The sequence below is a fragment of the Suncus etruscus genome, chromosome 7 (assembly GCF_024139225.1).
Source record: "Suncus etruscus isolate mSunEtr1 chromosome 7, mSunEtr1.pri.cur, whole genome shotgun sequence".
Lineage (NCBI taxonomy): Eukaryota > Metazoa > Chordata > Mammalia > Eulipotyphla > Soricidae > Suncus > Suncus etruscus.
This window is the reverse complement of record NC_064854.1, coordinates 124,400,991-124,414,040: the sequence shown is the minus strand read 5'-3', so window position 1 is coordinate 124,414,040 and position 13,050 is coordinate 124,400,991. Positions and strand designations below refer to the sequence as shown.

Here is a 13,050-nt window from a genome sequence, read left to right as displayed (position 1 = left end):
GCCTATTACTCACCCCATCACCAGGTACCTTTCCCCTACCTATGTCCATATAAATGTCAGCCCTATTCCCCCCCCCCCCCGTCTCCTCTCCCCCTACCCAGCTAAGGAGAGTGGCTTTATTCATTTTCTGTAGCCATCTGTTCTTACCACTGGGCACAGAGATAATAACGCCAGGCAAAATCTACAGCTACAGGTGGAAATGAAGAGTGAGAGACTGACAGGCAAAGAGGATCCCTGGGCCATAAGCAAAGGGCAAAGAATAATTTTTTTTTTTTTACTAAAGACACTTTATTTACAGAAAATACAAAATAAACCACAGGACAGACTACTCTGCAGGGGGAAGGTGACCCCATAGTTCCCCCCTCCCCAACCCAGAATAACATATAAAAAATTAAAAAGGTCCTAGGAGGAGGGAGGGGCAGGGTTGGAAGCTCTGTTCTGATTAGGAAGGGGTCTGCAGTCCTCAGCCACCCGCGCCTCATTCCAGGACAGCTCACCCTGGCTTGGCGGGGACCCGGCTTCAAGGACAGCTGGTGGCCTCGGCAGAGGCTCAGTGACAAGGATTCTTGACTTATGACTGAAGAGTTGGAGAAGGATGAGGGGAGTGGGAGGTCACAGGGTTGGCATTATTGCAGTGCTCCAGCCCTCCTCCTCCTCCGAGCCTCGATGCTCGCTGGCACAGGGTTCAGGGAGCAGCTGTGCAGTAAGTTGGGGCGTCCTCACAGCGACGACGTTGTTGAGTCCACCACCTCACGGCCGTTGCAGACTGTGGGGACAAACTGAGAGCCTGAACCTGCAGAAAGGACACTAAGAGTTGGTGCTGATCTCTATAGAGAGGGCAGCAGAGAAGAGCAGACGCTCACCCCCAAACCCAACCTTTGGCTACCCAGACTCATCTATAAGCTGTGGGGAGTGGGGTGGGGCAAGGACTTGTCTCCATCTGAGCAGTGATGCGAGGCGCTGGGCAGGGAAGGGCATGGGTGAGCAGGGGAATTTAGGGAGACTCTGACCTTGGGCTTGGCTGGAGCTGGCCCTGGTGCCGGCACTGCCAAAGCGGCTGGTGGGTGCACGGTGGGTCACCACGTTCTTCTGTGGCTGGAAAAGGATGATGTGCAGCTTGGGAGCGAAGAGGCAGCCGAGCACCACCGAGCCACTGAGGCTGACGGACACGCACATGGTGGTGGTCTGCACCTGGGGGTAGAGGGGTGTATGAGCCTAGCCCAAAGACCCCCCCTCTGTCTGGAGTATGGGGTAGGAAGTGAGCAGGGAGGACCAATGAGCTCCAGAGGGTTTCTAGGAAGATCACTCACAGTCCCTCCGTCAGCTCCAGTGACAAATTCCCTGGGAGACCAAGGCTTCTGGCTGCGGTGAACATGAAACCTGTATATAACTACATACATATACAGACACATGTGGAGCTCTGTATGACAGAGTGCAAGAGCATGTATGGGTGGGAAGACCTGTGTTCCAGAAGTGCCTGGGTATATATGTGTGTGTGCGCCCTGTGCTGGCATGCAAGCATCTGGAGCTTGTGCTCCCCATTCCAGCTTTCCACTGCACCCCATCTACTTTTCGTCCTGATGATGGTGGGGCGATGTGTCTGTCCTGGGCTAGTCCTTGGAGTCCTATGATTGATAGGCAGATGCAAATGATATGTAAATGAGGGCTGAATCAGAGCAGCTCTCTGGCTTCCATGCCTCATGCAGGTGGCCCAGGGTGCAGGAATAGCCCAGCCCAGCAGCCCCTAGCCCCCCTTACTTCTGGGGGAAACAACAGCCTCTCAGAGGGCTCCTATTTCCTTGGTCCTTTCATTGTCGGAATTTCATCAGACCCTGTGCTGTACTCCCAAATGAAATGCCCTTTGGTAAGGTATCGATTCTCTGACTTTATTTCTGGATCTGACACCAGAGGAAAGGTTGGTTTATTGGGATTTAAGCAATAGGATCCTTGCATTCATTCAGGGCTCGAAGCTGCCCCTGGGAAGGAACCTCCCTGATGATGTCAGCGGCACACAGAACCCGGGGATGCTGAGGAGACAACCCCACTGATGTGCTAGTTCAAACTTGGCCCAGAAGCCACCAGGGTAGCTTTCCCCTTCATCAGCCCTCCCCCAGAACCTGCTCTCCCTCTTGGCATCTGCTTCCCTCTGGCTTCCTGGTTTCTGCTCTCAAGCCCAGAGTTGCTTGGTTCCAGGACTCTAAGCCACAATGTCCAGTTCACAGAAGCATCTGGAGCTTGTGCTCCCCATTCCAGCTTTCCACTGCACCCCACCTACTTTTCGTCCTGATCAGCCTCCATATTGACTGTCCTACTTCCATCCACACCTCTCTATCCATACTTGCTGTCCAGGGACTCCTCTTCCAGGAATCCTCCCAGATTCCCTGTACAGACACACACCACCACACACATGTCCTCTCTCCTGGGTTCTCTCTTGGCTCTTGAATCATTCAGATGGCGGCATCTTTTTTTTTTTTCAGTTTGGCTCTACCATCAGTGCTCTGGTCACCCATTAACCCAGAGGTTTCTGAAGAGCAGAAACCTGTGGGCCTCTGAACAATAATAGAATTAATACAGCAGGTAGGGTGGTTGCCTTGCATGCAGCCAACCTGAGTTTGATCCTCGGCATCCCATATGGTTCCTTGAGTACCACTGGAAGTGTTCCCTGAATGCAGAGCCAGGAGTTACGAAGACCTGAGTCTCACCAGGTATAGCATAAAAAACAAGCAGATAAAAAAGAGACGAGACCAGGTCCACAATCACACGTGGCACAGATAGAACCAATCTTTATGGGAGTCTGTTCCTGTCTCCCCTCTCCTCATGTGTTCTAAAATCTCAAATTTTGGTAGCATCTCTATCTCCATGGCTATTTCCCAGGGGCCAATCAGCTCTCCTCCTACCCCAGGGGTTCTGGCCCAAGTGAGTGGCTTGTTTGTTTGTTTTTGTTTTGGGGACACACCCGGTGACGCTCAGGGGTTACTCCAGGCTCTGGGGTCAGAAATCGCTCCTGGCTCGAGGGACCATATGGGATGCTGGAGGATCAAACTGTGGTCCATCCTAGGTCAGCCGTGTGCAAGGCAAATGCCCTACCATTGTGCCACCACTCTGGCCCCATCAAGTGGGTGGCTTTTAACCTGTTGGAGCCTCAAAGTTCTGGCTTTGAGAGAAACAGGAAACTAACAGAAGCTCCCACATTCTTGTCCTCTGGATCTCTCCCAGGGAGCTCACCCGGTAATCACTGGACGTGACATAGAAGATGGGCAGGAAAGCCAGCCAGATGATACAGGTCGTGTACATGGTGAAGCCGATGAACTTGGCCTCGTTGAAGTTCTCGGGACACTTGCGGGTCTTGAAGGCATAGAGCGTGCACAGGGCGATGAGGAGCACGTTGTAGGCCAGCGAGCCCAGCATGCTGGCATCCCGATGGTTGCAGCGCAAGGTCACCACCTCCCGTCGCTCGGGGGCCGTCTCCTTGCCCGTGCCTGGGGCCTCCACCACCAGCCAGGCGGTGACAATGAGCAGTTGGCCCGAGATGAGTGCCAGGCAGATGGCCACCTGGGAGGCAGGACTGATAAAGCGAGGCCGCTGGGCTCCCTCCCGGGCCCCGCCGAAGATACGGGCGATGCGGTTGGTCTTGGTGAGGAGGGCTGAGTAGCAGACGGAGAAAGCGGTGCCCAAGCCCAGACGCCGTAAGGTGCACACCACTGTGGAAGGCTTGGCAATGAAGATGAAGGTCATGCAATAGCAGAGAAAGACGCCACCCAGCAAGATATAGCAGAGCTCTCGGCCCGAGGCCTTGACCACAGGAGTGGCATTGTGCCGGACGAACACGCCCAGCACAAAGAGGGTGGCCAGGGCGCCGAGGCAGGCAATGGTGACAGGTCCCACGGCCCAGGCATCGCCCCAGCGGATATATTCCTGGGGCAGCTCAAAGCAGCCGGTCAGGCTGGCATTGGGCCAGTAGCCCAGCCCACAGTCAGCACAGGTGAACTCGTCCAGCCGATACTCGTAGGGCTGGCAGGGCATACAAAGCCAGCAGCAGACTTCTCCCGGCTGCACGCTCTTCACCTCGTTCTGCAAGCAGGGCTCGCTGCAGCGAGAGGCAGGCAGTGGGCCGGCGGAGGGAGAGGCCCAAGGGATGAGGCTGGTGTCCAGGGTGAGGCCTTCTGCCCAGTAGCCCACCTTCTGGTAGCGGTAGCGCCCGTTGCCCGCCCGCAGGTAAGTGAAGATGTTGTAGCGACCGATGCCATCACCAAAGCTGTCGAAGCGAACCTCACTGTGGGTATCAGCTGGGCGGAAGGGGGCTAGGGGACAGAAGGGAAGGAAGAGAGGGGCTGTATTGTGCATCATCCTGATGGGCCTCAAACCTCTCCGGAATGTGGAACCCAATTTGAGAACTATTGTCACACATCCTGTCCTTCCCATCCTCACCCCGACTCCCAAGTCCATTGACTCCCATTCATTTTTCTAAATGGGTGATTCCCAAAATTCCCAATGATAACCCCCCAATAGACCTTAAGGCCTTGGCCATGTTCACAGTGTTAAAGCCCATACTGACTTCCAATCACCAAGCCCCAAGCCCCAGGCCCCAACCTGGGGCTCAGACACACCACAGCCCTCTTAACTTGGAGAGTCTTAACTTGTGCCCAGTCTTGTTTTGTTTTGTTTTGATTTTTAGGTCACACCCGGCAGCGCTCAGGTATTATTTCTGGCTCTGCACTCAGAAATTGCTCCTGGCAGGCATGGGGAACCATATGGGATGCCGGGATTCGAACACCATTCGTACTGGATCAGCTGCATGTAAGCCCTACCACTGTGCTAGCTCTCCAGCCCTGTGCCCAGTCTTTTTTTTTTTTTTTTTTGGTTTTTGGTTTTTGGGCCACACCCGGCTGTGCTCAGGGGTTACTCCTGGCTGTCTGCTCAAAAATAGCTCCTGGCAGGTACGGGGGACCATATGGGACACCGGGATTCGAACCAACCACCTTTGGTCCATGCTTGCAAGGCAAACGCCGCTGTGCTATCTCTCCGGGCCCACCTGTGCCCAGTCTTAACTTGGAGACATCATACATCAAACTCAGCCTCGATTCAGATTGATCCCTTTTTTTTTTGTTTGTTTTTGGGTCACACCCGGTGGTGCTCAGGGGTTACTCCTGGCTGTCTGCTCAGAAATAGCTCCTGGAAGGCACGGGGGACCATATGGGACACCAGGATTCGAACCAACTACCTTTGGTCCTGGATCGGCTGCTTGCAAGGCAAACACCGCTGTGCTATCTCTCCGGGCCCAGATTGATCCCATTTAATCCCACCCCTGGAAATCCCCAGGCCCAGACCTACAAGTCTTAACTAACCAATTGCCAGCTGATTCTACCTCAGTGATCCTTTGCTGGCAGACCACAAATCACTTCTATACCCAGACCCCTACCATGCTCTTCAATCCCAAGTCCCCAGCCTGGGTCAAGAAGAAGAACCAATGTGCTCTTGAGTCCCTAGGAGAAAGCAAGTTCCCAGCAAGTACATGATGTGCTTTGACCTCTGTGGTATTGGTCCAGCTCCCTACTGTCTATCTGTCCTCTTAGTCTCAAAACTCCACTTGAAGGGTCGGAGCAGTGGCACAGTGTAAGGCATCTGCCTTGTGCATGCTAGCCTAGGACAGACCTCAGTTCAATCCCCTGGTGTCCCATATGGTCCTCCAAGCCAGGGGCGATTTCTGAGTGCATAGCCAGGAATAACCCTTGAGTGTCACCGAGTGTGGCCCCAAAACAAAACAAAACAAAAACTCCACTTGAGCCCTACCATAAAAACCACCCAGCCCGAGGAGGCTGAAATGTGTTGCTATAAAGCAAACCCAGCCAGACTGCAGCTCTGACCCTACTCTAATTCTCCTAAGAACATCACCATGATGTTAATCTCACTGGACTCCTCCCTGTTTAGACCGTGGGCCAGTGATTTGAGCTTAGCCAGCCAGGTCCTCTCTCCCTTTCTCACGACTCCTCCTGAAGCTCAGTGTTGATTCTCAGGCTTCATTTTTCTTGATGCGGGGACTTTTTCTTATAAGTTCCTTTAAAAAACTTTGGGAGCGGGAACTGGGAGGTATGCCCAGTGGTTAGAGCACATACCTAGCATGTACTTGATCCAGGTTTGAATCCCTGAACCACATGGTTCCCTGAGCATTGCCAAAGGCAGACCTGGAGGGTCCCCCTCTAAGAAAGTCAGTGTGTGATCCTGGAGGTCCCCAGCACAGAGCACAAAGCCCAGGGCCCTGGAAACAAGCCCAGCAGGACCTGATCAGCTTCTCATCTTTGAATCCTTGCAGTTAACCGCTAACCCAGTTGGCTGAGAATTGCTGGGAGGGAGCCCCATCTTCTGAGCTCCATTTGGAGGTGCCCTAATAAATCAAATCACTGGGGTTAGAGAGGCTGTGACTACCTTGAATGGATGATCAAGGTTAGGAGTAGAAATTTCCCTACAGGGCCAGAGTGATAATGCAGTGGTAGGGCATTTGCCTTGCGCACAGTTGATCCAGGACGGACTGTGGTTCGACCCCCCATGTCCCATATGGTCCTCCAAGCCAGGAGTGATTTCTGAGTACATATCCAGAAGTAACCCCTTAGTGTCACCGGGTGTGACCCAAAAACAAACAAACAAACGAAAAAGAAATTTCTCTACAGAAGAGAATGTCATTCTGAAGCTTCCCACCCCTTATTTTCATACTCGCCAATCTTTTGCCACCTAGGAAGTGGGTTTGAGTCTCCTGGTTCATACACTTATAAGATAAAGTGGCAGGAGATAGAGGGGCGGGACCAACCAAGAGCCTGAGTCCCTCAAAGTGATGGATCTGATCAGAGATATATCCCAAAGGGTCTTGGGAAGTATAACCTCAGCCCAGGCTCAGCTTGGCATCCTCTCTGCCTCAGTATCCCTGCAAAAGTTCTGCCTTGGGTTCCCTAGGGATTCCCTGACTTGTTGGGGGCTATCCTGCACTTAACCAAATAATAGAGGCTGAGACTCTACCCCGTCACACAGACAAGGCCTGTAGCCTGGTGGACACTAGCCAGCCCCATTACCATCAAACTTGACGTTGAGGATGAAGTCCTTGTAGAGGCGACGCCCATTAACAGGCCTCATGGCATCACAGAGGCGGCTGGTGTTGGGGCAGAGGGCTCGGTGCATGTTGTGCAGTGCATGGGCCATGGCATACACGGCGTTGACCACGAACATGATCTTGGATTCCTGCTCAAAGGGCACGGCCCGCAGCGAGTGAGTGGCACAGTCACGCTGCCGAAAGCTGCAGCGGAACCTCTGCTCCCAGAACTCAGGGAACCAAGGGTTCCGGCTGTTGTTCCATGGGTCCAGGTTTTGGAAGTAGGAGGCAAAATCATCGATGGGGTAGGAGGCCAACTCGATGGTTATGGCACCCTCGGCAGCCCTCTCGCTGCCGGCTACCACACTCTCCAGGGCCCCCCAGCCATCGCTGGCCACCCAGATGAAGCTGGCATTGAGGCGCTGGGTGGCCGCCAGGAGCTCACGGGCATCCTCAGAGCGTGTGAACAGGACAGCGACGCGGGCACTCGGCTTCTGCAGCAGGGCTCGCACCACACCCTCGAAGGCTGCCCGGCTCATGGCACGGCCCACCTTCTCCGAGGTTGCCACGCAGATGTTGCGAGCACGGGCTTCTAGCTCAAAGGCTTCGATGCCCGTTTCACCATAGTCACCCTCGGATGCCACGGTGGACACGTAGGTCCAGTTGAAGAAGCGGAGAATCTCTGCCATGGCCTTGGCCTGGAAGAAGTCAGGGGGCACTGTCCGGGCAAAGTAGTCATAGCGGGATTTGTCACTCAGCTTGGCACTGGTGGAGGCATAGCTGATTTGTGGGATCTGAAAGAGCCGCAGGAGGTTGGCGACCTGGGTGATGGATGGGGAGCAAGATAGCAAAGAACAGAGAAGAAGAGAAAAAAAAAAAGAACAGAGAAGAGATCGAAGGTTAGATATGATACGTGTTCACCTCTCCCTGCCCCCGCAACCAGCTATAAGGTTCTTGGGGTCTTGTTCAGAAGGTCACTTTGAGGAGGCCACTTGTTCATAAGGTCGCCTCTCTCCTGTCTACTATCTTAATGTGTCTTTCACCTAGGGACTGGGTGTTTTCTACTTTCAGGGGTAGGAAGAGAGAAGCCAACGTCAATATGGGGTGGCCAGTTGGCCCCTTGAAGATGCATGGCAGTAGCTAAAATAGAGAACCGAGGGCAGGACAGAGTTCTACGGCCAAGAAAGATTGACTCATGGCTAGACAAGGCAGAAAGAGGCACTAGAGGCACCTGGAATGCTCTGGACTTTCATGCTCTCCACCTTTTGAAGTCAGTAACTCTTCCTGAATCAAGGCTGAAGGATGATGAACAAAGAAGAAAAAGACTCCCCCATAAAGAGACCCTGTGAGCTGCAGTGAGTCTCCACTTCATGTCTGGGCCTGAGTGAGATGGGCCTTCTGTGCCCCACGCTCATGCTGGCGGCTGGCACCGACCCTCAGGGACCTGGGATCTGCTTCCAAGTAGGGGACTAACCAAGGAACTAGGGGTTCAGTAAGTAGGTCAGAACAGGGCCTGGCCTGGGCTCACTGGAGGGAGCTCAATCCTGTATTTGTAGGTGAGACATTGCTTATGATGACAGCAATGCCTACTCCCAGACTTCTGACCTCTGTCTCCTGGAATAGGGGAACAGAGCTTCTCTCGTCGGCTTATTGGTTTCTGTTCAGATAAAAATGATAGTGCAGGGTGGAAGAGTTCTGCTTCAATTTGTGGTATTAGATGGTTTCTCTGAGCACTATGGATGCAACCCTGAGCTCCAAAAGATATGGCCCTGGTGGTCCCTAATACTTTAGGGTTGAGGTGTAGCACATCTTCAGATGGTTGTTCTGAACAGTTGGTCTTGTTGGCTGAGAACTGCCAGGAGTGACCCCCAACCCCCTGAAAAATGCTCAGGAGTGTCCCTCCTTGCAGTGATAATGCATGCAAAGCAACAGTCGCTGGCATATGGAAGATGACAGAGATTTAGGCAGAAGAGAAGGGGCAGGAACGAGGAGGAATCATTAACAGGCAGGTGCAGCTAAGAATGAGAGCTAGGCGTTGTTTTGACTCAAACATAGAGAAAGCAGACATGGCGAAGTGTGGGCTGCAGGGCCTGGGAGGCAGACGGCAGAGGGGAGAGGAATGTATGGGCCCTGAAGAGAATTTGTGGGGATGGAGCTGCTAGGACTCAGAGGATCTTGAAGACTTAAACAGGTGGGAGGCTGCCCAACCATTCCTGTGCCAGGAGGGTTATGGGGATGGGCACAGCCACACCTGTTCAAGTTGCTCTTGGCACCTCCCAAGTAGCACTGTAACTCATTGCCTACAGGAGAGAGATGAGGAGCCTCCCCTGACCCAGCCTCCCCTGCCTGAGGTTAGCAGTCCTCCAGGGTTCAGCATCCTGCTTGCTCTTTTCCAAACTGAGCAAGCCTTCCAGTTTAGGGAGCCTGGTCACACCAGATTCCAAAGGAAGCTGGGGAGCTAGAGTGATGGTACAGTGGATACGATACTTGTCCTGATGTGACCAACCTGGTTTTAATACCCAATGGCCCTATATGATCCCCCGTACCTGCCAGGAATGCCAGGAGTGATCTTTGAGCTCAGAGCTAGGAGTGTAGTAAGCCCTGAGCTTGAGGTATGGCCAAAAAACAAAGGCAAAAACATGAGCCAGAGAGATAGTACAGTGGTAGGGTGTTTGCCTTGCAAGTAGCCGATCCAGGACTGACAGTGTCCCATATGGTCCCCCATGCCTGCCTGGAGTGATTTCTGAGAGCAGAGTCAGAAGTAGCCCCTGAGCGCTGCTAGGTGTCACCCAAAAACTAAATAAATAAATAACTCCCCAAAAAACTATAAAAAAAAAGACTAAAGGAAGATGCTGGAGTGATAGCACTATGGTAAGGCATTTGCCTTGCACGCAGCCAACCAGGGACAGGCCCAGGTTTGATTCCTGGCATCCCATATGATCCCCAAGCCTGCCAGAAGTGGGTGTAGAGCCAGGAGTAACTCCTGAGAACTGCTGGGTGTGCCCCCCCCCAAATAAAACAAATAAACAAACAAACAAAAAAAAAAACTAAAGAAAACTAAGAGTATACACCACTTCCAAAGCTCTTCCAGCAGCCCCTACTTTGATCTGAGTTTTAATCTCATTTTCTAACTGACTATACAGGGCACTAAGAGAGCGTGGGATCACTCCTACCTGGTCAAGAACAACCAGAGCACCCCCTGGGCCAGTATCTTCCCTGTACAAGAGTGTAAGAAGGGAGGACCTTCTTACCTTAGCTTCCCCCTTCAAATCCTGAATCCTCTGAACTCAGGATAGCCTCCTGCACCCCTTGGATAACAGACCTTCTGATGCCTGTTTTTCTTACCCCTGACTCCTCTGGGAAACTTTTTTTCTTTATTGTTATTTTTCTTTTGTTTTGTTTGGGGGCCACACCTGGTGATGCTCAGGGGTTACTCCTGACGCTGCACTCAGGAATTACTCCTGGTAGTGCTCTGGGGACCATATGGAATGCTGGGGACTGCATAAAAGCAAATACTCAACCTACTTTCCAATATCTCCAGTGCCTCATCTGGGCCATTTTTGGGAAATTATCGGGGGGGGGGACTCAGGCTCTTGGCTGAGAACTCAAGTTTCCCCTTTTCAAGTCACCTGAGTCAATTTCTTCATCTATAAGATGGATTCATAATAGGATTATGCTCTTATGACATTCCAGGTTCCCAATACATACTTGTATGTATTACCTTACATTTAATATTTAATCATCATGAAAGCTCTAAGAGTGACAAGCATTTCAGTCCCATTTCAGGAAGCACAAAAGGGCTCAAATCATAGCGAGTTCGTAAACCCAGAGTCAGACCATATGGGATGTCAGTAATGACTCAATGACCCAAGACACCTGACTATTACGATTCTTGGTATTTTCTGTGGTGTTGTGTGTGTGTGTGTGTGTGTGTGTGTGTGTGTGTGCGCGCGTGTGTGTGTGTGTGTGTGTGTTGAAAGAGGAATATTTTCCTCTACAGTCTCTGAAAGCAACCCCTATTACGTGACAGAGGCCCTTCCTTAGTCTTCTATAAAAAGCTATTCAACAGAAGCTTATAGACTTTTCCATTATGGTACCCCAACTCCTGCCTCTCTCCCTGGTCCCCACCTCCATCCCCACTTCCCATTCAGTACCTGGATGGAGACGTCGCTGTAGGAGCCGCCGATGACTCCGGTGATGGCAGTAGGTGCGTCGCCATGGGTGGCATAAGACCCATCTGGGCAGATGTGGCGGGAGCCATCAGCGCCCCGACTGAGTGATGCGCGAACGAAGTCGAGCGCCTGCTCCAGCGCGTATGTGTCTTTGGAGCAGCTGTCTAGGATGTGAGCTCCCAGGCGCACCCCCGGCAACAGGCGTGGGTCACGGTTGATGCGATCCAGTGCAAAGAGCATGGCCTCCAGGCGCTGGATGCCTCGGTGCTCGTTGACGGGACCACATTCCTCCGTGGGACTGCCTTTCTGGTGTACTGGGAACAGCCCCCCCAGCACTAGGTCCCCCTCCAAGGTCAGCACCTTCTTGGTGGGTCCCTCAGCCACAGTGCCCCACAGCAGCAGCAGCACCAGGAGCCCCAGCAGCGATGCCATGGCCCCAAAGAGGGGGAATGGATGGTCCAGTACACCCGGGACGCCAGAGAGTTAGGGGAGAGGCAGCCAGGGCAGAGAGAAAAGAGGAACCAGGAAAGGATAGGCAGAAAGAGAAACGAGAAAGTATGCAGTTCCTGCAGAGAAGCAGACAGACAGACAAGACAGACAGAGAGAAGTGGGTGGTGAGAGAAGCTTCCCTCAACCTATGTCTCCCTAAACCAGAATTCCTAAACCAGGAGTCACAAAGAAATGGCAGCTACTTAGGCTAAGAAGCTCCTGGAATCCCCCATGATCCCTCTCACTGCCCTGGCCCTTTCTGGGTCTGGAGAGGCACCCTCAATTTTCCTTTTATTTCCCCCTCAGTTTCTCCTAATGAATACCGAGAGACTGAAAACAATAGACAAGAAACCAAATCAGTCCCATTTCCAGAATCAGAGAGACAGAACTTGCCTTGTAGCAGACAATCCCCATAAAATTCCTGGCAACACCTATGTCCCAAGTCCCACCAGAATTGATCCCTAAGCAAACAGCTAGAGGAAAGCCTTCAGTACCTCCAGATGTGGCCCCCAAACCAAAACCAAAACAACCCTTTCCTACTAGACAAGACCCCAGACAAATCCTCCAGGGCCCCATGGTCAATCCCTTTGCAGCAGAGGGAGATCACAGACACCTATTTTGTGAGCCAGACATGAGCTGGGAGATTCCAGGAAAGGGCCATTGCTACTCACCCACAGGGAACAGAGAAGGGAGAATCTCTAAAGGGAAGTCTCCACCCCAGGGGAGTGCGGCTGAGCACTCAAGGATGCCAGCCTCTGATTCTTAAAAAGCTATCCTGAGGTGGGGAGGGCTATCCCTGTCATCTTCTGACTGAGACTTTAGGCTCTTAGAGCTAACAGGCTAAAAGAGGCTGGCTCCAGCAAGGGACACTAGTGTGACCACAAGTCCTGGATTGACAGGGAAGGGTAGACTTGAGTGCATGTGTGTGACAGGGAAGGAGGGCAGATCCTCCGGACAAAATTCCAAAACAGAGGCTCAAGACATAATGCCTGTGATAAGGCATTTGCCTTGTCAGTAGCTGATCTGAGTTCAATCCCCAGAATCATGTAGGATGACTCCAAGCTCTGTGAGGAGTAAAACCTGAGCACAGTAAGGAGTAAATCCTGAACACCATTGGGTGTGGCCTCAAATCAAACCAAACCAAACCAAACCAAGAAAAATCTCAATTCAAGACTCAGGAATAGACTTTGGGAATGTGGAAATCAGTGTAAGACTTTCCCTGTTTTCTCCAGTTCTGAACCAAGCAGAGAATTAATTCTGCATCTTCCGTCTGCCCTTCCTCACCCTCAGGTTTCTTCTGTCCTATCTCTG

General features: G+C 52.3%; 1 protein-coding gene across 1 annotated transcript; it reads right to left on the bottom strand.

The window, feature by feature from the left end:
• Positions 1-263: 263 nt before the first annotated feature.
• GRM2 (glutamate metabotropic receptor 2) lies at positions 264-12,070 on the bottom strand. Its single transcript, XM_049776685.1, has 5 exons — positions 11,233-12,070; positions 7,062-7,899; positions 3,226-4,301; positions 1,011-1,191; positions 264-793 (listed from the first exon to the last, which is right to left on the bottom strand). Exons 1-5 carry the CDS (start codon positions 11,680-11,682, stop codon positions 720-722), a joined length of 2,619 nt encoding a protein of 872 aa, XP_049632642.1. The 5' UTR covers positions 11,683-12,070; the 3' UTR covers positions 264-719.
• Between the last annotated feature and the right edge of the window lie 980 nt (positions 12,071-13,050).